This window comes from Ixodes scapularis, unplaced genomic scaffold (genome assembly GCF_016920785.2).
Source record: "Ixodes scapularis isolate PalLabHiFi unplaced genomic scaffold, ASM1692078v2 PGA_scaffold1__304_contigs__length_218370807, whole genome shotgun sequence".
NCBI lineage: Eukaryota > Metazoa > Arthropoda > Arachnida > Ixodida > Ixodidae > Ixodes > Ixodes scapularis.
Genome location: NW_024609846.1, coordinates 186231067 through 186255834, shown reverse-complemented (window position 1 = coordinate 186255834; position 24768 = coordinate 186231067). Strand labels below are relative to the sequence as shown.

The window sequence follows — 24768 nt, the reverse complement described above, 5'->3', positions numbered from 1 at the left end:
CACCGCTACTTTTGTCTGCACCATTCAGGAATCATTTCTGGTGACCGTAAGCTAGGGGGATGGCGGGTGTAGTTGCAGTTTTTGCGGCCTCGTCAGCTTACAGGTGAACAACGGGCACCTACATGCTTTCTTTTAAATACTGTAAACGACGTATTTCTCGCAGGCTTAATATTTCGCGAGTTAGGTCAAAGCCGATGTTTTGGAATAATTTTCGCGACGCGATGGGACTTCAATATAGATTCCAATTTGTTAACATTTTACCCGAATTTTTCGCAGATTTTTATTTTTCGCAGATTGTATGCAAATCGCAAAATTCGCAAAAATTAAATCCTCGTGAGGATGAAGTCGTTCACAGTATATTTTTTTTGTTTTTACAAGGAGTATAACAACAATCTTTTGGATTAGTTTCTTAATAAATGTGCGAAAAAAGCAACGTGAAAGTAATTTGTAACGCAACAAATAAAGTGATTTTTTCCTTTTCAGCGCAAGTAATTTGAAACGGTAATCTTTCACATTTTAGGCTCGGTAATTTGTTATAGTAATTCATTACATTTTTCAAGTAACGGGCTCAAGTGCGCCTGCACCTCTGCATGCGGCAAGACCAAATTTTGCCACCGCGGCAAAAAAGGAAAAAAAAAGAACAACGAACACGGACGAACAGTCGTCGATTTTTCTTTTTCTTAAGGCGAAAGCTTTACTTTTCCTATTGAGCGAGAAAGCGGCGTATATGGCCTTAAAATACAATTGAGAGGCACATGCTGCTCAATCGTATGCTCAATAATGACGCTCTCCTTAGCGTCGTCCTTGAGGTGTGTCCTAGAGGTCGTCCTAGACCTCTGGAGCGACCTAACTTGTCCATTACCCGAAAAAGCGGCGTCGTTGTGCACGCAAGATGGCCATAAAAAGACGTCATCAAGCACGCGCCGCTCACGCTCAAGTGCCGGAGCGTGATGTCACCGCCGGAGCGCCGTGTGCAAAAGGTGCGCTTCGGACTTCATCTGAACTTGTTGTGTGCTTTGCGCGATGGACTGTGAGGCGACCGCGTCTACATCTACGGCCTCGACAGAGTCTACATCTAGTGCGGCTTCCCCTGGCAAACGTGACGGCCCACGCAGATACGCCACAGTTTCCTTAAGTGTCGTCCTCTAGGTGTCGTTCTCGACGTCATCCCAGACGTCGTTCATAAGGTCGTCCTAGAAGTCGTCCTAGACGCCGTTCTTGACGTCGTGCTTGAGGTTATCTGAAAGATCGTCCTCGGCGTTGTCCTAGGCGCCGTCCTCGACGTCGTCCCCGACGTCGCCCTAGAGATCGTCCTAGGCGCCGAACTTGGCATCGATCTCTAGGACATCGTCCTCGACGTCATCCAATACGTCGCCCTAAACTATAATACTTGGAGAAACATTACTCGGAAATATTTCTTCCGCGGTACTATAATGCTTTCACCTTCCTGCACATAAGCGGTATTGAGTGTCCTGTAATTTTTGTTGTGGTTTTCTTGCGAAACATTATTTAGCAGCAAACAATAAGAAAAAGAGAATTACTCTATTCCCTTGGCATAGTCACAAATGCTCCGGTTCCACCTATGATGGCCCGCAGCGGACGCAACACTAAATCCCCGCCCATCCCGCGCTGTGGATGTGTCACGTGGCTACAGGACCCGCGTATCGCTGCAACCCTCCCGAAGGTGGCGTGACACTCACATTGCATTGGGTTGACTCCCGTGTCTCGTAGCGTTTGCTGCGGTACATCGTCAGATGAAACGAATTAAAGGGGCGCCATAACATATATTTTTTTTCAGGGAAATTAAAAATTCGACCCTTTTTGCCTGCACGATTTTAGATGAAATCACCCATATATATATATACAGGGTGTTTTTTTTTTTTCTATTCTTACACCTTTGTTTAAAAAAAAAACAAAAAAAAACGTGCGGTTTGTGCAGGTTGGTTATACGGCCAGGCGGATATTATGTAGGTGGCTAATCTTTGTGACAAGTCGGCTAATTGATTAAAATTTGTTAATTAACTTTTTAATTAGTGGAAATAGACATGTGGTTCCTATTAGAAACTTGCTGAGCATCATCCGAAAACCCCTAAATCAGTAATTCTTAGAAAGACTGAGCGCGTGAGAAGCACAGCAGTGCGCTGAAGTTACCACTCGTGGAGCAGGTACAAGGCTGGGGCTAGGTAATAGACGGAGAAATTGCGCGGGAGCCATACCACGACCGTTAGCCTTGTACCTGCTTCACGAGTGGTAACTTTAGTGCGCCACTACAATTCTCACGCGCTGAAAGTTTTTCTGAAAATGACTGATTTAGTGGCTTTTGATAACGCTCAGCGACTTGCTAATTTGAACAATATGTTTGTTTACACTGATTAAAAAGGTATTTAAAAATATTAATTAATTAGCTGGCTAATTAGTATGTTTTTGGCAATTCCTGACGTCCGCCGTGGCTGGTAGTTTGTTCCCGAAGGTAGTTTCTTCTTTTTTTTGAACGCCCTAATTTTTTGGGTTTCTAAAATTCTTTGCAAAAACACACGGTATATATATATATATATATATATATATATATATATATATATATATATATATATATATATATATATATATATATATATAAGCGCCGCACAATCAACATTTAAGACAGCAAGATGCCCCTTCTGTTGTCTTACTTCTTCTAGGTCCGTGTTGTTTTCGGCACTTTTATGTTTTTTAACTATAAACCAATTGGCCCGGTTAACCACTTTGCTGCTATGTGAATGATGTCGAAGGAAAACTATAATCACTGACAGCTAAAGGAACGCAGGGCGCGTTGAGTGTGGAGCCCTTTAATATCGTCCCAGAAACTATCGAATTGTGGAATTAGCCGATAAGGACTGCGAAGCTCTAATTATGAAGTAAAAGAAGGGAACACAGAAAGCCACGCCATTTCGTTCCTCCAGTTGGCACGAACTATAAAAAATATGAGAACAAAAAAATTTTTTTTTTTTCAGTAACCGCATGATTTTTTTAGAAACCACCTTGTAATTTCAAGCCGAAGGACAAGAATGGCCAGTGCGAAACAGTAATAATTTCCAATTCCCTCTGTTTGCAACCACGAAAAGAAGGGATCGTGCATTTGTGGAGGTCATTATACAACCATGAACACATACCAATTTTCTCTACAAAAAAACAAACAAACCTGGCAAAGGGTCATTCCACACCCAACGTTCTTTTCTTATTTTTTTTTATATAGGATTCTAGGATGCTATTGCTGATGCATTATTATTGCAAACGCCGCAGTCAATCCTTGCGAACGGTTTCGTCGCGGCTGCTCTACCAAGTTCCATTGCGCAAGTGCGCGCACGGGCCCAGATCAGAACTCAGAATAAGTGTGCTTAGCATAACCCCGTTGAAGCCGTTCATTAAATCGAATGAACAGCGTGAATTAGACATGGAGCAGCGAGCAACTTTTATGATGAGCGCAGCAGTTTGATAAAGGGGTTTTTCGACGGAGAGGCATTAGATTCGCAAAGGTCGTCTGTGCGCCAACATTCCAAGCCGCCTCTGCTGGCTCATTAGATAATTAAGCAATAAAGTAAAAAACAAAACAGGCGTTTGATAGATTTAATGCGAGGGTTAAACCACGCACAACTTAGGAGTGCGCAAACCAGTTCTATATGTAATGCCGTTGTCGATATACCATGCAGTAATCAAGTTCTACTGTGTTTAGTAAATTAGTCTGTCGGAGTATACGGCTTACACAGTCGTATGTGCGAAGAATGGCTGTTTGATAATTATCGAAAAAAAATGTTCGTTTTCCATCGCGTTAATTATGCCCAGCAGCCAACCAACAAACCGATATTAGTATGAATGATGTATGTCTGGTTATTACAGAAAAAATATATATATTATCTACAATTATAAACTGCGATATGTTTTAATAAGTTTGTGAGTTCGTTTTCTAACAACTCAACCAGTCACGCTCGAAAAAACAAACAAAAACGCATGATCTTCGCGCATTTTTTTTTGCGTGATCGGTGTGGCCCAAGGTAGCAAATACACAAACACGACGGGCGCCGTGACTATGCACTTTTGGCGCTGCTCAATGGGCTCCATCAAGTTGTTACGTTGGCCGCGGGCAGATCGAATGTGAAACGGATCACAGAATGTAAAATAACGGACAGGGGTTTTCTCGGCGATTCACAATAACCTTTATGCCACAAACGTACGGACGAGCTGCAAAATACCCGAGCTCTCTGTCCCTGGGTATGACGAGAAGGAGCGGTATGGTCCTTAGCTGCGCGCTGCTCCCCTTTGCCGTCAGCGAAGAACATAAGCGCGGAGGCGAACAGTAAAATGCATACGAGCTCGCGAATTTCGGAAATAAAATATGACCATTATGAGCCAGTAGTCTCAAGACGTTGAAGGGAGTCATTTGAATCTGCCTTTTGTGGGGGTAGGGATGGACGTTATGGTTGGAGGGAGAGAGAAAGAGAGAGAAAGACACAGAGAGAACAAAAATTGAAGAACGAATACACTTCACTTATCGATATTGCACTCGCGTCTTCAGTATTTAGCGAGGTTATTTTACTATAATTATGATCACTGACACATTTAAAACGACAGTGAAGCATTTGAGTTGTCCCGTCTCCTGCAGGAGCTTGGTATTCTTTCGTCGACGCTAAACGTCTCGTCTGCTTCGAGCGAATATACTTACCGCCAGTGCAAGGCGGGAGGCACCAACCACGTTCTGGAGGCTGGGCATTCGAAAGAGAGGCATTGCGTTTCTTGCCCTGCCACGAACTGCACGCGCTTGATTATTCTTAATGAAAACGGATGAAAGGGTGGAATCATGCAGGGTGTCGAACCGGAACCGAACCGAACCGGAAACCGGAACCGAACTGGTATTTTTTCCGGAACTGAACCCGAACCGTTATATTGTTATCGCGATGAACGCGAACCGGAACTGAACCGGAAAAAAATAACGGTTACGGGCTCATGTCAAAACGGTTCGGCCACGCGCTGTTGACAATTAATGTGCTATCAATGCCCTTTGTTTTTTAAGTGCCGTCAACTGACGCCACTCGTCTATTTTAATATTTATCCTATTACGTCCTTCTGGCGTTGCGTTCGGTGAAGTGTTTTCTTTTCATATTCCGTATCTTGTTTAATGAAAACTTCTTTAAGGGTCTAATTTGAGTTACCGAAGGCTAGTTCAAATAAATAAAGCTGTATTTTCTCCCCACTGTTCCTTCAGTTGCTTACACGCCGAGGGGGCGGGATAGTTAGCGAGTTCTACTTGTAAGTGTGTTTGTAAGGAGGTCGCGGATTTTACAGCTACTGCGTCGGAACCAATTAGGTGAAGTCCGAATGCGTAAACGTCGGTGAGGTAACCTTTGAGTGCACGTAAAGAAACCATTCCTGGTAGAAATTTCTGAGCCTTACACTACGATGTATCCCGTTTCATATGTACTGATTTCAGATGTTTTATTTGTAATTTATTTTGATGTCGCAATTTGTCGTTTATAATTTCCGAACCGGTTCGCGAACCGGTTCAGCAACCCGAACCGGTTCGCGAACCGGTTCGCGGATCGAATTAATCGAACCGGAACTGAACCGGAACAAAATAAATTTACCTGAACCTGAACCGTAACCGAACCCGTATTTTTTTCGGTTCGACACACTGGAATCATGGAACACTTCTTTCTAACTTAGCGAAAGAGATAAGAAGAATTTGCGAAAACTCTGCTAATTCTATAATTGCAAAAAAACAAACAAAAAAAAAAAACGATAAAAAGCGAGGTCGACTAAACGCACAAGAAAAAATACCCTAGCCCGCCTTTCTTTTCTTTTCAATTTCTATGTATATTTTGGTTTACGTTAGCCACAGATTCACTGACGAGCGCAAATGTCTTCAGGCTCCTGGCCAAACGTCTTCTGGGCCGAATGACCAAGGAGTCAACAAACCAGGCAGTTGCTGGGACGTTATGGTCAACTTGGGAGCCACGGCCGATGACTCGGGTTGGGGTGCTAGAAACAGTTCTAGGCTTACCAAAGAGCTTATACATTTATAATTACTTTATCGCTAGTCCAGACTTACGTATGATCTTGCTGCATCGTTTTTCTCCCTCTACTTCAGCTCCTCCGAGTTTGTTGGAGCATACGCAATCAGAAATACGCTGATACTGCGATCATCTCGGTAAACAACCCTGAGACTACCCTCGAAGCCCTTGGCAACAAAAAATACAAACCTACCTAAAGCTTTTACATTTCTTCTTTTTTTTTTTTTCGTGGGTAGTATGTTTTTTTGTTGTTTTCTTTTTAAGTGTATGAGATCACTTTTTTTTACCACTTAGTCGAAGCCGTCTGGAAGAAGGTGTAGTTTTAGTCTTCATGCCCTTCTTCCTTGGAAAACATTGATCAAAGGTTCTGCGACGTCGGGACATGTAATGCAGAAAAATTGTTCTCTCCTGTGGAATTGTATAAGTACAGTTGAAGGAAAATTGGCTTGAGTGCTGCTTTAATTATCAACCGTCGCAATTACTTCCTCAACTAACGAGGTTTTTTTTCCCCTCGCCATCGAAGTTATTTTTTGAACGAACTTTCTTCTACCCTTCAGCGCACGCGCGCAATACAAGTATAGGTTCCTTTTTTTAAATTAATAGGTATATTGGCAAAAAGAGGCTGGCACTTTGATATTAAATGAAACAAATAAAGAATCATTTCAGTCTTCGCCCTTTCATACGTCGATTCGAGTATGTATTTATAAAACGAAACGTTTTTTTTTTTTAAATAAAAGGACATTCTCTTTTTATAAAACGACCTAGGCTCGGTGTGACGGTCATTAACGCTAATTAAGCTTTTGTCTCTCAACCACGGCGGTACCGCGGCGACAGAATCGTTCTGGTTCAGTGCTAAGCGAATAACGTTGTGTGAGCCACAAATTCGATTGCTCTTTTGGAAGCTCGTTTGAAACTGTCATGAATCTTACGAGTCATAAATATTTTTTGTCGTATTTTGCTTATTTCTGCACCGGACTGCGCGTGTTTAATGAAACACTAATATCAGGAAGATTCTAGTGGTATCTCATATACGAATAGATTTCTTGTCCACTTCTCATTTGTCACTTTTCACTCTCCACTCCTCTACTCTGGCAATGGTTCGGTTAGCGGAGGAGCACCTCTGGGGTCTTAATTTGACTCAAAATAAGGTCTCTTTTTTTTCGCTCTCTTTCTCTTCTTAGTTAAGCGCTATCAGTCCTCGCCGCTTATTATTATTATTATTCTTTTTTTGATTTTAGGAGAAACCTTCTACGCGCTCCCTCAGGAGGGAAAAAAATTCATTTCATTTTTTTACAATTTATTCTTCCTTCACGCTCTTTCTGAACTTTCAAAACTACTCGAAGTCAGTCGTGAAATGCGGAGAGAACGAAATCCTGGATGATGCTAATGTAGCAGCACAGCATGTACCGTATTTTTGTTTTCAAATCAGAAACTTATTTTAACACTTATTTTAGGCGTTGTTTATAGCCCATTTTTTGCTGATATATTTGGGTTCACACATAGCGCACAAGTACATGATTACAACCTATGGTTTAGATGTGTACAAGTATGTACGAGAGGAGTAACACATTGACTTACATTTTTCTTATAAGATACTGGTCTTTTAGAGGTCTGTGCATGAGTCCACCTTATCGGCAGGCTCCCCCTCAAGCCGAATTCCTCTGTACCGCCTGTGTGGAAGCCCCTCTATGTCGAGCTGGGACCAGTTTTTGGGAATGCCCCACACCGACCCCTGGACAAGTACTTCCAGTTTCTTAACGCCCGCAATATGGCGTCCACGCAGTTTTTTTTTATTTATTCCACCGAACAGGCGGCAACTACTGGGGGCCCCTTCAGGCCATACCGATGCACGACCAAAAGTCCGTCTTGTCGAACTACGTGTCCGAAAAAAGGGCGAACCCTATATATCAGTCGCCGGTTAATTAAAAAGTGGGTAGTGTCATAGCCTCCACTATACTGCAAAAGCCTGGCATATCGTCACGTCACGCGGCCGCCGGAAGTGAAAAGGTAGAGCGGCAGACAAGAGTCATGTAGCGGGCGCCCCGCTGCGGCGAGACGCCGCAACACACTTGTACCGACGATGGAATCTCCGCTTGTGCTTCTCGCGTTCCTCGGGCTACCGCTTCCTTTCTAATCGGGTTGGAAAACCATGTCTCGGGTCCTCACCGCTGCAAAAGCTGTGCGCCGAATACCAGGCTCCCTGAGAAATGCTCTGTGCTACCAGATCCTCGCGCTCCTAATCTGCGACCAGGCACTCTATGGCTTCGTCATCGAACTGCCGGGCTTTGTGAGTATAGAGGAGGTTATGGTAGTGTGCACGAGGCCATGATTGGTTTTCGCCTGATCGCGAGGCCGTCGAAAGTCGTACAGTCAGTTGGACGTTTGAACACGATGTATATGGCCTGATCGGGATCAATGTGACTATAACCAGTTTGGTGGCCTAAAAATACCCCGCGAGGACGCCGTTTTGCGGTCATTGAGAAGCTTTGCAGGCGTGGGAGTGAGGCACTTTAAAATGTGGTTCCAGCTTGGCATGGGGAGGCTGCCATACAAGTGGTGCAAGGGAATACAGAAGCAGGGAGAGTCTGCCGAAAAGGTGGCCATATCTAAGTGGCCCTTATCTTCAGAAAAAAAGAATAAATTGTAGGTCTATATGATACGTCCATATAATGTCAATGAAACTATCGTTGTGATTTCGTTGTATCCTTGAAAAAGGAAAATACAAATCATGACTTATGTTAACTTTTTTGTGTCAACATAGCGCGGTATGTCTCACTTGTAAGCTTGGCATACAACAAGAACTATACTAATAGCGAATATATTCCCTAACGTGCACACACAAGCATTTTATGTTCAAGGTGGCTTCCTTAGCTAAACAACATTCTCTTCATGGTCAATGTACTCATAAAATTTCGTTTGAATAGTTTATATGTCAGTCGCGTCAATATATTCTTTGGTCTAACTTGGGGGTACTTAACACATGTACTCAACACCAAGTCCATTTCCCAGATATTTTTTTTTTCTCACTGCTGATGTGTTTTTCCAAAAAGAACAAAAACACGAAAACAATTGATATGGCTTTAGGTTCATTCTTATCATCGGTTCATTGAATAAGTTTTCTTAAAAGAGCCCACATTTTTACGGCTATTGAGGGATAGTTTCCCCAGTTTCATATCCGGTATCAAAAAAATGTCGACACAAAACTACACAAAAATATGGACAGCTTCCACCATCCACGAGCGACGGCGGCAACAAGACAACCAGTCTGGTTGCCGCCGGCGCTTACAGGTGGCGGCAACCTTTCCAGCTATCGTAGAAGAATTGATAGTTGGCCGAGTTGGGTGGGAATTCATCGTGGTAAACAGCGCGCAAAAGAGACGAGGACGAACAAGAAACACACGGGACGAACGTACAGCTTGGCTGGTATTCGTTCTTCTCCAGTGTGGAAGGGCTGAAACATTTTGTTTAGTGATAATTACTTATTCAAAAAATATATTAAGGCTTATAGCAATTGCTTAAGCTAAGCCAAATATTAGTTATGTGTTTAGATCTGAACCGTCTATTGCGATATTTTAAGAACATGCGGCACATTAACTTTTGCACGTAGGTCCTCAGTCATCGAAGTTGAACGAAAATGTTAATTCTCATTTGTCTTGAAAAAGATATCGGTGGTGGCTGACGATCATGGGAACCCATTATACAAGTCAACGGTATTTTTATTTCTTGATTTTCTTCTGACAAAATGTTGTTACCCCACACCAAACCGAAGAAAGCATGATACCGATTTTTTTAAAATTTGAATGGGTAAAATAATATATAGAGATAATAAACCTTAATTGCTGTTGATTTTCGCATTCCGAATGCAAATTTTTGGTATCACTAACACTGTAGCATACTCTGTGAAAAATATTTGTCTTTGAATGGCACACTATTTATTTCATGGACAAAATGTTAATAGATGTCTGCATGCCTTCAACCTGTGAAATATTTATAGTATTGCACTTTTCTAAAGGATGTACTGTACAGTGACACTTCGACCACGCACCCATAGTTTACTGTTTTGAGTGGCCTTACTCTGCCTTAGAGCTGTAACTTACTTGTTCTCACAGTCGTCGAATACCGAGTTCATCACTCATTTCTAGATCACAATTTTCGTCATGAAGCGCGAAAGAATGAACGACATAGATTCGCCATTCTGTAACAGCGAAGGAGCGTACCGAAACAGATGTTGCCGAGAAAAGCACAAATTACATGCCATTAAAAAGTGGCACCAGAAGGTAAAACATTGTTTTTATCGCTTGCTCATACATGCCGCTACACGTTAAAAAATAACAGTGCAGTTGTGATGGGAAGGGAGCGAACGGAAACTGAAACCACGTGGGAACGCGCCCCAGTATACTCGGGCGTGGCACTGAAAGAGTTAATACTGCGTGCGTGTTTTTCTATGCTTCTTTTTTTTTTTTACTGCCAAGTATTTTTTCATGAATAACTGAATTTCTAGAGCACTTTCACTGATCTCTCACTTACTGCGTGGGAACGAGTTATGAGACGTAAATGTTATTAGCCCCCTTAATAGGGGTTCAATTTTATATTTTAATATATTTTAGTGGTAGAAATTGTGCAGAAAATTTGCATTCAAAGGTTGTGCGGAATTCATCATTTTATTATCCAAATTTAGCACCTACCCGAAGGAGACGTGGCTACGAAATCTGGCTGAATGCTCTTCCAAGGAAAAGGGCTATCATAAATACTTGAAAGAAAACCATAAAAGCACTGCTGCTATCATCATCACATAAATGACATTTTGACGGATAGAATCTAAAAAAAAATATTAAAGGTTGGGGTTCTTCAATCTGGAGGCCATTATGAACGACTCTTGACACTTGATGTGGCGGACGTCCCGGTTGCAGCCAATGACGTCTTGTCGGTAACTGGCGACGACAGTGATGTAAAATGACTTCACTCGAAACAAACTGAGTAATCGGAAAGTTATTGCTAGCGTAAAGGTTCCAAGAGAAGCTCAAACTTCGTATTAAGGCGTTGTCAAAGCCTATGGCTTGGAAATCGGAAACGTCAAAAACTGGAGGGGCACCCAAAACAAAAGCACAACTTTGCGACGTCGGTGGCGACACTTTCGAGAAAACGAACCGTGGTTTGTAGAAAATATCTATGGAAACATATAAAATAAAAAGCACACGTTTTCTTTTACACGTCTACTTCTAATAAGGAAGTCATCCAATCGTGTTACGATCGAGGGAACTACTGTGGGGTTAAAAAAATGCTTCCTACAGCTACCATTAGAATTTGAGAAAGAAAATTTAGATAAAAGTCAGGCTAATAGCAAGCCTCTTTTTGTCTAGAAGTAACGACTGTAAAATCGTTCGACATTCCACTCTTTCCAGACTCTGGCGATGATCAAAATGGAATGGGAGCGTGCTCGGTGGTCCAGAAATAAAACAAAAGCAATGTTGGAAACTAGAAAGTATACATCAAAAACCACCTGAACAAACATAAGAACTCTACGACGATTCTTTCTTGGAGAAAACAGGAGCTTACTTGATCAAACGACTCAAGCGTGAAAATAGTTGATCGAGGGTGTAAAAAAAAAAGTTCAGGATATAAGTCGCGCGCGATTTGTAATACTTTATTTTTTTTTTACCTCAGGGACAGTGAATGAACGTGTCTTGGTTCAAACATGTTTTTACAACGCAAAAATATGATTCGTGTTACACAAATCGTGTGGTTCACTTTTAATTTTTTTATTTTACTTGCCGGGTTCAAACCAGTAGAAGAGATAATTAACATCGTTCTAATCAGATATAGCTAAAAATGGTAATTAAACACTGCACACGCACTATCAGAAATTGGGCCTGCAGCTCGACCTTGCTAGCTGAGTGAACTTCAATGGTGGCCACGCTGTTGATTGTACCTGTTCTTTCAGTGTATCACTTGAGGCGCGGCTGCTTGTTAGAAAGTATTATATTGAGCTTATCTAGCGATGGCTATAGTATACTCAAGAATGAGAGAGATTATCTATCGATGTGGCTATGGTTGGATGTAATATAGTTTATAAATATGAGCAATAGTACACCCTACCATAGCCGTCGCTGGATAATCTCTCTCAAAATACATGAAATCTAAATAGAATGGTAGAGTACACCCAATTATATGGAATACACTCTCCCGTTGATTTATATATAATGGGAGAGTGGATCTCATTATATATAAAGTTTATATATAGGGTGTCTAAAATGCCGAGGCTAGATCTAAAGTGGGCTGTAAAAATCGGAACATGCACATAGAAATCTAAACTTTTCGTCAAAGATGAATTTCACAGGTTGGGTTTAAATCGCCAAATAGAAGGCGTAGCTCCCTTTCTGTAAAAATAAGGGCAACAAACTTGCTAGGGTCATCGGCGGATGGCGACGCAGACGACGGAATCCAGTGGCGTTTGGCGCACGCGCTGATAAATGGCGCTAACTCCTCGTTCAGGCTTGCTTTTAAGAAAACATCGAGGCTGCCTGCGATGACCTTGGTCTGTTAAGGTGAACATAATCTTCTTGTAGTGTACCTCTTGTTTAAAAATAATTGCGGAAAATCACATAAAACTTGAAGTAACAAAAAGACGGGTATCTTGCTGTCGACAGATCTTATCTACACTTTCCAACGCTGCTCCCGACGACATCTTTCAATACGTAAGCCAAACGCGCCACGGTTCTCGACTCGGTCGTTGGCGCCGCCATCTGACGTTGACCCTGGCAAGTTTTTTTAGCGTCATCTTTAAAGAAACAGAGTTGCACCTTGTACTTTTACGAGGTAAAACCCACCCATGAAATCCACGTTTGACAAAGAGATTAGAGTGCTACGTGCAAGCGCCGATTTTCACGGTCCATTTTACATCGAGCCTCATCATTTTTCAGATAGCATATTTATTAATTTTTTTTTGTTACTTTTCTGCCCGCCAAGGGGACGAATGTAGGGGCTGGGGCCCTGCCAAGCTGCATTATTGCAGCTTTCTCTCCTGTCCCCTTACCCACAGTTTGTACCCTGTCTGCGAAATAAATTGAATTGAAAAATGAAATACAAAATACCAGGGATAGTAGAAGAGGTGAGTTTAAACAGCGATGACTATGGTTGGCACGGTAGAATGAGAATTTTTATTTTGCGATGGCTCCGGGGTGACATTGCATTTGTGGAAAGTACCAAAGCCTACATCGTGTCAGTACTACCTCATATCAACCCTGAAAGCGAGGTCATTTTCATGATAAAATGGCTCCATGAGCAAAGAGAAGTGAAATCTTATTCAAAGCGATGTGACGTAGTAATCAAGGAGAAACTACTTTATAGTGAAAGAGAAGGAACTGCATAATAAAGAAATGATGGCGCTGAAGGAAGTGAAGACAGGTTAACACAAAAAAAGCGTTGTAATGGCGACTAGGAGTGCTCACTGCGAGAGCAGCAGAGACGCTAAACGTAGATTCAGGAATTGGCCGGCCTGCGGTCATTAGTCACGGGAGCTCCAAAACATTAGGAAACAGCCGGCTGAAACGTCATATTCGTTGATCAATTTTGGCGTTCAACGTTTTGTGCACGTCTGTGCGGACAGCTGCACAGCGTGGCTGCGTGGAAGGTTGTGCTCAAATATCACAACGTTGGCATTCATATCAGAACACACCGATTATCATGGCTGTGTCCGGTAGAAGAAGTCAGACGCAGCGAGCGGGTGGCCAATGAGCGCGCAGCGTTTTGGCCAAAAGGAAGCGTCTTTCGGAATGGGCTGCCCGCGAGCTCCTACACGGACGCACACTTTGAGCATAGCTCACGCATTTCTGTTTGAGTGTGATCGGCTGCGTCTTATGTAACTGCGTCGCAACCCTTTCTAGACACTCACGGCAGCAGAATACACTGGAGGAATCTAACGAGTGTCCCTGGATTATTTTTTATCTGCGTATATATTACGTGATATTCACCGTGTGCTTAAAAGAATTCTGATAACACTAGGATAGAGGGCTTCTCACAGACAGAGCGTATACCTTTCATCTCGCACCGGAGATGAAAGAAAAAAATCGTATTCCAGCGATTGCGAACGAGGCGCCGCCGTTTCATCCGAAAAACAATCTGAAGAAATGCTAATACTGTAAGACTCTTAATGTTATTGAGAGCTTAATTTTCGCGAATTTCGCGAATTAAAAAATTCGCGAAATTGAAGGGCACGCGAAAATTTTGCTCCTAAAGAGTTTCAATGCAGGGGTGTCTAATTTGCGAAATTTATTGGCCGCGATTACGTCCTCTGTGACCGATTCGCGAAAACTAGGGGCCGCGAAGATAAAAGATTTTACAATAGAGAGTTTTAGTAGATCGTTCCCATGACCCCGATAACGATACCCGATACTCCGCCACCGCCTTCCTTGCGCATGCATAGTATCGTTATCGCGGCTATCGGAGGTATCGGAACGATCTACTAAAACTCTCTAATATCTTCAAAAGGGCTTCTAAAAGTCCGCTATGATCAAAATAAAAAAGTGAAAGCCGTTTACAACTCCCTGTAACGCCGAATTAGAGCGCAGCTCTTGAGGAGGAGAGGGAAGGTACTGGGGGGTGAACTGACCTGGGGGGTCACGTGACCTTGAGGGGTCACGTGACGATGCCGATGATGTCATTAGTGACGTCACTGATGACGTCATCAGTGACGTTGACGATGCGGACTCTGATGACGTCATCAGCGATGATGACGATGACGATGTCAGTGACGTCATCAGTGACGTCATCTGTGATGATGACAATGACGATGCAGATGCCGTTGACGTCATCAGTGACGTCACTGGTGACGTCCTCAGTGATGATGACGATGACGATGGGGATGCCGGTTAGGTCATCAGTGACGTCACTGATGACGTCATCAGTGATGATGACGATGACGATGCAGATATCGGTGTCGTCATATGGGAAGTCAGGTGACCTCGGCGGGGGGTCACGTGATCCTGGGGGTGGTCACGTGACTTCGGGGGTCACGTGACCTCAAGGGGTCACGTGACCTCGGGGGTGTCACGTGACCTGGGAGGGTCACGTGACCTCGGGGGTCACATGACTTGGGGGTCACGTGACCCTGGGGAGGGGTCACGTGACCTCTGGGGAGGGGTCACGTGACCTTGGGTGACCTTGGAGTCGCGTGACCTTGGGGTGACCTTGGGGGTCATGTGACCATGGGGTTACCTTGGTTACGCCGACGCCGACGGCGACGTCAACGGCGACGCCAACGGCGACGCCAACGGCGACGGCGACGCCGCTCAAGCCGGGAACGGGCCCCTAAGAGCTGCGCTCTAAAAAGTAGGCAAAGTAAAAAAAATAAAAACATTTTGAATCGTCTAATACTCTCGCGGGTGTTAAAAGGGTGTCACCTGGACTTTGACCACAAATACCCCCAAGAAGTCAAGGCGTCTTTACCTCCAAAAGTCATCACTAGGGGAGCTATACTCTCGCACCGGAGCATTCATTCTCGGCGGAGCGCAAGATCTTCTGCTTCTTGGGAAGGTGTTGCGATGACATCAGAACGCCGAGCTCTGATTGGCTCTCATTGGAAGGATAGCGGGTAGACCTCAATGCTTGCTGCCTCGGGGGTCTACCCACTATCCTTTCAATCAGATCCAATCAGAGCTCGGCGTTCTGACGTCACCGCAACACCTTTCTAAGAAGCAGAACTTGCGCTCCGCATCGCCACGAACGGTTCGGAAAGGCAAGGCGTGGTCTATTCTGACCACGCGCCCTGCTTCGTGATTTGTTCGTCGACGTTGCTCTCAGGCCGATGCAGAAATGTTATAGAGCTGCGGAGCGAGAAGATGTTCGGGTTTCGCCGAATCGAGGGAGAGGACGAGACGAGAGCACGCGGGAACGTGGGAAACTGTTGCGACATGCTTTTGATCCAGACCTTGACTGCATGCCATGATCATTGTGGGAGATACTTTCATGCAATTACGTCAGTTAACTGTTTGTTTGTACGCGAAGAGACCTGAAGTCATGTTGTCGCTTGATGAGTTGCATTCTTTGTCAGTTGCCTTGAACCACCTCAAAATAGCGAATCCCCAAATAAAATTACTCAGTTTTCATATTTGTATTTTTACTAGTTTCTCGTATGATGGTTCCTATGTGGGTGTGTATTTTTGCGTGTTTTTGTTTTCAAAAGAAGGCTAGATTATCATTAAGATAAGGTTATTTGTAGTTTAAATTAGCTGAGCAAATGTTCTTGTTGTAAGACATTATAAAGCGACGTATAATTATTTATTATATGATGTTGGTCAGCTAGTTTTCACACAAAGACGTTTTCCTTTGGGAAAAATAAGTATGTAAAATAAAATTATACTAGGCATAAAAAAAGAAGCGCATCAACACAGGCGTAGAGAGGGAGAGAATCTATCGAAGGGGGATATACAAGATATCAAGTGCCCTAGCTACACTGCTGCTGTAGGCAGTCAAAGTATCAAAGCGATCGTTAACGTCTCGTTAGTTTTGATGTAATGATGGATATATGTCCTCCATCTACAGTCGGTGAGATGCCCCGGCTCCATCGCAATCTCTCTGCTTTTGATGGCCCTTCGTTGCACGTGCAGTCACAGGCCGCGGTTGACGGCATCCAGCGCGTGCTGGAGGCGGAGCATGCACTGGACTCTTAACCTGTAGCCGAATGTAGTGTACTGTATAATATCGTACGACAACCGAAAGTATGTGTGTTTAGTGTGCTATCTTTACCTCATCTCGGCTGTTATAAACGGAGACTTTGGAAACAACTGACTGATTGCTGCCCTCGAGGCCTGTGATGAATGTCGTCAATCGCACGGCGCCCGGTGCTTCCATCCCGGCCTAAAATTCACAAGCCTAACCTCTTGCAGCGCACGCGTCTGACAGAGTCGCACCGTCATTATGCTGGTGCAACACACCCCGTCATTTCCACAATATTTTCAATCTCTCTACAAGCTGGAAGAGTATACGCGGTCTGTCAGGACAGAAGCCGGCGAAGCCTGGGGAGTCGCAACGCCCCGTCCGTCCGTGCCGTGGGTATCCAAGGCAATCACTTTCTCTCGACTGCGTCGGCCATTCCGCATCTCAATCATGAGCTGCCTTGAAGAGTCGCTCCCCTCGAATGGACCATTTTTTATATTACCCAAGCATCAAGGAGAATGCAGGGATTTGTATTCTACGCGCCACACGAGCACGCCTTCCCCGTATGAAAGATTGGAAGTAAATAACCAAAATAAAGCTTTGACGAACGCGCGTGCAAGATGCCATTTGTTTTAGGTATTTGCTTTTAAAAAGTTACCACTGCTGAGGCCACCACGTGCGGCGCGTGGAACACCAATCCCTGCATTCTCCTTGATGCTTGGGTAGTATAGCAATACGTCTATTCCCTGCTTCTTCCAAGCTCGTGATCATCTGTGACAGCAGAATGTGCGTAACGAATATGGCGTCAACTAAACAAAGAAAACATAAATGGCACGAAGGATGGATCCGTGAGCCAGAAACCTCCTGGAAAGCCTCAGACAACTTCAACCAGACTGCGTGACCCCTTTTCTTTTTGCTGTTGGTGGCTTCTCTGGTTGCAAGTCACCCCGGATAGGTTAAAACATCACGCATACGTTCTCCTAGGAACACAGCCATCTTAGAACGTCGCATTCGTTTCAGGTAACCGAAGAGCCACACTTCTATAGTCAACGGGACCAATCAAGCAGTACCGAAACCGTCATGTCACGGTGTTTTCCGTCTTTCTGCGCATAGGTTAGCGTCAAGTGACCCAATCAAGTGCAGTGAATGCACCATGACGTTGCACCTTTAGTTTCTGTGCCGTATTTATTTATCGTTTAGTTCTTTACTGTGCTCAGATACATGGTGAAACGAAGTATACACGTCTGCCAGCTCGGCCTCTGCGCGCCGCTCTGCCGTTTTACTGTTCACGCGTTGGCGCGTGTATAGTCACTCGGAGTTTAAAAAACGAAGGGCGTGGCTTTCTACGTATGTTCACTCTTCTTGCCTCGTTATTCGTTCTTCGCGTCTGATGCCGCAATCTGACTGGCGACGGAGCGATAGTAAGATGCTCGGGCTCTCGCGTTTTTTCGAGTGCCGTTACGAACTGTGACGCAGCACTCGTGTCCAATCGCTCGGTGACATGGCCTTCCAAGAGTGTCCATTCTCCCCAAAGAGCCGACCGAGGCGCCTCCTGCTCATTGCCCTGGGGCAGTGAACAGGAGGTCAGGAGTTTGATGGGTGCGGGAGGAGTGAAGTGCTCGACGGTGATTGGTTAACGGCGAGGTCATGTCAACAGGGGTGGAATGAAGCGGAGAGGTAGGCGAGGAGGCAAGGTGGCAGAGGTGCAGTACGTTAGAAGGGTCTGGAACGTGACCAGGTTTATCATCTCAAGTGTACACATTACACCGTTACATTATCTGATGAAGAGCGCCGTAAATATAGGCGTCTGGAGGAACTGGCTAGACGTGATCCTAATCCACTATATAAACGTTTGTGATGCTAGAACGCTTAACGTATGCAACACAATCGCCCAGCCGTTTTTAAGGTGCATTGGCCTTGTGAAAGGCCTTCGTTCATTTTCTTTTTTCTTCTCGTTTCCGCTCTAGGTGTAGGCGTCCCAACGGTTCATGACCTTTTCCTTACAGATGGGTGCTTTCGCTGCGGAAGTCGGGTGGAGGTTGAACGGGTGACATAAACACGCAATTACGTTCAGAATAAACCGATCTCAGCAGCCAGTTTGACTATATGCGACTGCTGGCGCAATGCATCTAGGTAACTTTACTCTTTCTGCATGTGCGACGACATCGCTGGAGCTCTGCACCTGTAGAGCACGAGATGTCTGCCTACTCTGGACTACAGTGTTTCTGGACTAAAGTTACGGCGGCGTCCCGCATCCGCAACACACACAATGAGATTGGTCTATAAAAGTGGTGACGGTGTGCGGATCAAGCGGCTACAAAGCGCGTAGAGCTGCGTTACCACGGGAAGGAATTGCAGGTCATATCGTCTCACGGGGATGTCTCTTCAGAGCAGAGTGAAAACAAAACACGATATTTTAACGCAGTCCCGTTAAGGTGAAACTGAACCGGTTTTGTATTTGATAAAAAAGCACTTAACTCGTCTTCATTTGGCCTCCAAAATCAGGAATATCAAGATTATTTTTAAATTTGGTGCATGGAGGCTGCAGAAATGTATTTCCAAAGTAGCCACTTAAAGTACCACTTCCTTCCCGGTGCGTGACGTCATATTATAAACTTTTCGAATCTCCGCTCTCGCGCATCATCAGCGTCTATCAAAGCTATGCACGCGCACTCTTACTATTTTCAAAAAAGGTAAAAGAGAGACGTCACGACTAGTGTCAGTGCGGGGTAGACACGCGCTTGGCGGCCAAAAGATCCTAGAATGATGTCACGACTTGTCGGATGTTTTACGTGTTTTCTCCCATTTAGTTACCTCTTCAAAAAAAAAAACAAAAAAAAAAACGAAGGGGATAATCACATTTACGGGATAAAATTCGGCAAAATTAGCCTCCAGACCATTTTTATTAATTTTTTTTTCTGAAATTGTTTTAGCTTTTTTTTTTTTTAAGGAGTTTGTGGCGCGCCGGCCTCGGTGTCGTGCCAGAAAATCCGGCGTGACGCCCGTGCCCGAAAAGCTGCCGTAACGCGAAAATCCTGATTGGTCGATAGAGTCATGACGTCACAACCACATGACCTAGGCTCGATGCCTGGAGGAGCGTACACTTTCTATTCGTCGCAGAGGAGCGGAAAGCTTCCGAGTGTTGCCGAGTCCAACCACTGGCGCTGCGATCCTGCCGTCATCGCTCGTCTGTGGAGAATGCGTACGCTGCCGCGGGCCGCCGTAGGCATCCTGGAGAGAACGCTTGCGCGATGGATGCGGTGCCGTCTCCCCGTACGGGGCGTTCTTCTGAGTTGCCGTCTTCTACGAGTGCCGATACCGAATATACGCCGTCTTCCGCTCGGCGACGGGTCGGCCACGTAAGACTGAAGCCGAAAAGACGGACGAAGGCTACGTATTCTCTCCGTCAGACCCGGACACGGTCCAGATTGTGAGAACGTTCGCGTACAGAGAGTGTTTAATATGCGGGATGCGCTCCAGAATCGGGGGCAGCCCGCTCATTGCCAGGTTGAACAAGGTTGGCGAGAGCACCGCCCCCTGCGGCGTGCCCCTGTTGGGGGTGTTGATGACGTCCGTGCGGAGGTCACCTGCACCAATGGTGGCTGTTCTGTTCCGTAGAAAGTCCCGCAGGTAGTTGTACATTCTGGAACCGCAATTGGTGACTGTCAGGTTTTGGAGGATTAGCTGGTGGCCCACATTATCAAAAGCTCCCTTGACGTCCAGGGCGAGCACCGCTTGGGTCGTCGTCCTAGAGATGGGGCCGAGGATGTCCTCTTTGAGCTGCAGCATGACGTCCTGGGTCGACAAGTGCTCTCTAAAACCAAACATGGTGTGCGAGAACATGCCCGTTTCCTCCATGTGCGGCTGCAGCCGTTTGAGGACGACCCGTTCCATCAGCTTTCCCACGCAGGACGTGAGGGCAATTGGTCGCAGGTTGTCGAGGCAGAGCTCCTTTCCAGGTTTGGGGATGAGGATAATTTCCGAGTGTTTCCACTCCTTGGGGAGCTCGCCGTTCTTCCATACCTGGTTGATATGTTTCAAAAGGGTCTGAACCGAGCCCGCGTCTAGGTTACGAAGCAGCGTGTTTTGGACGCGGTCCTCGCCAGGTGCCGTATTACGGCCCAGGTCTTGGAGCGCGCTCCATACCTCTTCGAAGCTGAAGGGAACGTCGAGTTCGGGGTTTGGTTCGCCTTCGTAGTCATGATACTCCTCGTCCGGGGACGAGCCGATGTACCGTTGTTTGAGCTGTTCGAGGAGGTCCTGATTGGTGCCGGGGAGGTCGCGCACAATTTTCTGAAGGTTCTGGCTGGTATTGCGTTTACTTTTGCTAGGGTCCAGGAGCTGTTGCAAGAACTGCCACGCGTCTTTGGTCCCCAGTTTTCCCTGGAGATCGGTGCACTTCTTGTTCCAGTTGGAAAGCGCCAGTTGGGTTGCGTACTCGAGCGCTTCCGCCGTGATTGCCGCGATCCGTTTCTTGAGCTTGCAGTTTAGCTTCTGGCGCTTCCAGCGCTTGATCATACCGTGCCTTGCCTCCCACAAGTGGAGCAGGTGCCGGTCCACCTCTGGGGTCTCTGTTGTCAGGTTGATAGTTTCCGTATAGGTGTTCTTGTCGCACACCAGGCGCTCGGTCCAGCTGGCAAGGGAAGCATCCTCGTGCTCTCGCTCGCTGTGCGTGGCCGTGCGTGCTGCCCGACACCTGTCCCAGTCTGTCAGGGCTTGTTCCCGGAGGAACTTTTTTCCTGGTGAGATGGCGATGTCCACTTGGGTTATGGCGTGGTCGCTTCCCAGGTTCACCTCGAGGTTTGACCATTCCGATCACCGTCCGCATCTCGTCAGCGCGAGGTCCGGGCACGTGTCGCGGGTAACACTGTTGCCCGTCCTCATGGGCTGCTCTGGGTCGGTCAGGATAGAGAGGCGTTGTTGGCAGATTAAGTGGTAAAGTCGGGTGCCCTTGGCCATGGAGCGAGTGTACCCCCAGGCCGAGTGCGGCGCGTTAAAGTCGCCTACTATGAGGAGTTGGTTCCGTGCAAGTTTAAGCGCGCGCGCAAACAGTTTGCTAAAATCCTCGTGCCTGTTGCGTGGCGGACTGTATAGGTTGAGAATAAAGAACGAGGGCCAGTGGCGCTTCTCGGGAATGATTTCTATAAGCACGCGGTCTATGCTCTCGTCGCTGAGTTCGTGCATGCGAGCATTTACGTGGTTTGCTGCTAGGACTGCCACGCGCTTGCATAGGCGAGGGACCAGCACCTTGTAGCCCGAAAGTGAGGGTGTCTCGGTTCCAGTTTCCTGGAGTGCTATTATGTCGGGGGGTTTGTTGAGTCCGGCAATGTACTGCGCTAGGGCCCCACGTTTGTTCCGGTACCCCCGGCAGTTCCACTGCCAGACTCTAGTTATGGCCGCCTGGCGTTGCTCTGCCATAAGCGTGCTGACATCCATTTCTACTGAGGGTGTCTGTCCGACACGCATTTTGGGTATGGTAGCTCTTCCGGACACCACTGAGTTTGTTCTGGTGGTAAAACCCATAGCTTGAATAGAAGATGACCCTAGCATCCCTTAAGAAGAGGGAGCACTGCTTGGATTATGGTAGTAAGAGTCTTTGCCCAGGTTGATTCGATGCTTTTAAGTAGGCTTAGAGCGATCTTGACGGCGGCCTTGACAGAAGACATCCATTCAGGTGAACTGTCTCCAAAGGAAGTTGTTGGTTGCGCATTTGTATCCTTCGAATAGCAGGGTTGCGGCCGAGTGGGGGGTGCAGAAAAGGTCTGGGGTTCCTGAAGTGTTGATGCAGCCGGCATATTGATTTTTTGTTTGTCGTGTGGACTTGAACCCTGGCAATCTTTTTGAGTTGCTTGACTTTTAAGTTTTGTTTGTTTGACGACCGTCGTGTATAGCGATGATGTAGTTGCATCTTTTGGAGTTTCTTCCATGTCTTGCTCTCCTGAGTTCTGGAGTTCGGTGACAGTCGGTTCTTTCGTGACATTGCTCCCTGCTCGAGTGGATTCCATCTCTGGGAAGTGCTTATCGTACTCCAAGGCTAATTTGGCGACATGAAAACCCACCGAGTTGAATTTTGAGTACGCCTGGATCTCGCCTAGTTTCTTTCGCTTCGAGCAGAAGCGAGCTGAAGCTTCATGTTCTTGGCCGCAGTTGACACATTTCGCAGGCATTGATTGACATGTGATGTCTGTTGATTCATGTGGTTTTCCACAATGTTCACACTCTTTGGGGCGTTTGCAAGCCACTCGCTTGTGTCCGAATCCAAAGCAGTTAAGGCACTGGATGGGCCTTTCTTGAAAAGGATGGACGGGAAGGCGTACATGACCCAGAAGAACATGGGTTGGCAGAATCTTGCCCCGGAAGGTGACTTTGACTGTGCTAGACTTCCCTAGGCGTCGGACGGCACCAACGTTAATATTGGACCTGAGACGCGATGTGATCTCCTCATTAGAAAGCTCTTTGTCGACGTCTTGAATCATTCCGCTCACCGTTGCTCCAGCCAGTGGACAGTATGACATCACCGGAATTCCACAGAGAGCCTTCAAGTTGAGCAATGTTTTTGTAGCTTCAACATTTCTGGTGTCAACTGCGATGACATTCAATCTGCTGTTAAAGCGGACCTCGTGAATGCCCTCAGGACAGGAGTTTTCTAGAGCTCTTGAGAGCTTCAAGCTACTGAGGGATGTTATTAACGTCTCAGTATCCGCAGGGGCGAACACAACAGTGAGCCCTTCTTCGATGGCTTTTGATTGGATTATAGTCTCAGAACTGGAATTGGAGTTGTTGCGTCGAGTTCTCTTTCGTGACCTAACCTCTTGATACGGACCTCCAGTATCGTCGTCTTGTTCCATACAGTTGATGTCTGTAGTCGACGATGCAATGGAACCATCGGAACAAACAGAGTGCCCATCATCTGGTTGTGACCTTACGAGTACTTCATTCCTTTGACGTTGCTCAGGAGTTATGCTAAGTGCTGTACTAGCAGCGTCAGGTACGCCCGCTTGGGCCGCTTCCATGTTCGTTCACATGGAACGATAGCAGCGGCAATGGCTGCAGTTATCTCTAAAAGAGATCTCGGCGGTCTGTTTGATTGCTTTGTGAGGCACACTGGGTTTAGAAATACTGCCCGTTAATATTTGATCGAGATTTTCGCAGTAGATGGTATAAAATACGAAAAATTACCAGGAATGGAAGATTTGACGTCTTGTGGTTAGAGCACTTCGTCGTCTTTTTTCAGTTAGGGGAAGGAGCCGATTGCTTGCCACGTTAGCGAAATGATCCGCTGTTCCCGTTTTTTTAACAGGAAGATCTTGGGTGTTTATTGATAGAGCACGGAAAACTACAGACCTGAGAATAGGAAAGAACAGTGAATAATTTTTGTCATCAACGTTTACTCTTTTATATTTCAGTGAGCTGGCGAACAGAAATGTCATGTATTTACTTATTTTACTCACACAATTTTTCTTTTTTTAGTTTTTGAAGAGGAAAATTTAAAGAAATACGATCATAAACGAGAATGCTTTCCAATGACGGGGGAATGTTCAAGCGGGATGTGCTGAGCACTGGTATAAGAGATCAGAGTTCGTATGCACTGCTATTCATGGCCGGAACTGAACTGGTTAGGAGACTAGGTGTTAAGAAGTTCAGCAAGTCATGCTGACATCCCGGAATTAGGACAGCGGCACTATTAGAATCGGGGCGAGTGTCAGAGTAGGCGCGCAAAAGATGGAAATCGAAATGTGCTTTGTCACGCGAAGAAACTTTTATGGGCCAATTCGACGAGGCATCCGAACGAACAAGGTGATGACGTCGTCCTATTGCAGTCTGAATGCCACCATGCAGCCACGATTTTCACATTCCAGGTCTGTTAACTATTTCTTGGCATTCATAAACATTCAAAACGTTTAGAGAAAGAAGCATGGTAGGGGACGACACTACTTTAAACATGCTGTTACTAGTGTATTGCTTGTCGATGAGATCTATATTTGTTATGACGATTATTCGTGTTTCCATGCGAACTCTTATACGCATCGTTTGTCTTGATACTTAGAAACAATTGCTTATATTAATTCACACA

The 24768-nt window shown here is 45.6% G+C and overlaps 1 protein-coding gene across 1 annotated transcript; it reads right to left on the bottom strand.

The window, feature by feature from the left end:
* Positions 1-22237: 22237 nt before the first annotated feature.
* Positions 22238-23707, bottom strand: LOC121835879. The gene has a single exon (XM_042290421.1). It carries the CDS (start codon positions 23705-23707, stop codon positions 22238-22240), a length of 1470 nt encoding a protein of 489 aa, XP_042146355.1.
* Positions 23708-24768: the final 1061 nt, after the last annotated feature.

Excerpts from the sequence above, each read along its gene's own strand:
- LOC121835879 (XM_042290421.1), bottom strand. The coding sequence starts at position 23,707 with ATGGAAGCGGCCCAAGCGGGCGTACCTGACGCTGCTAGTACAGCACTT.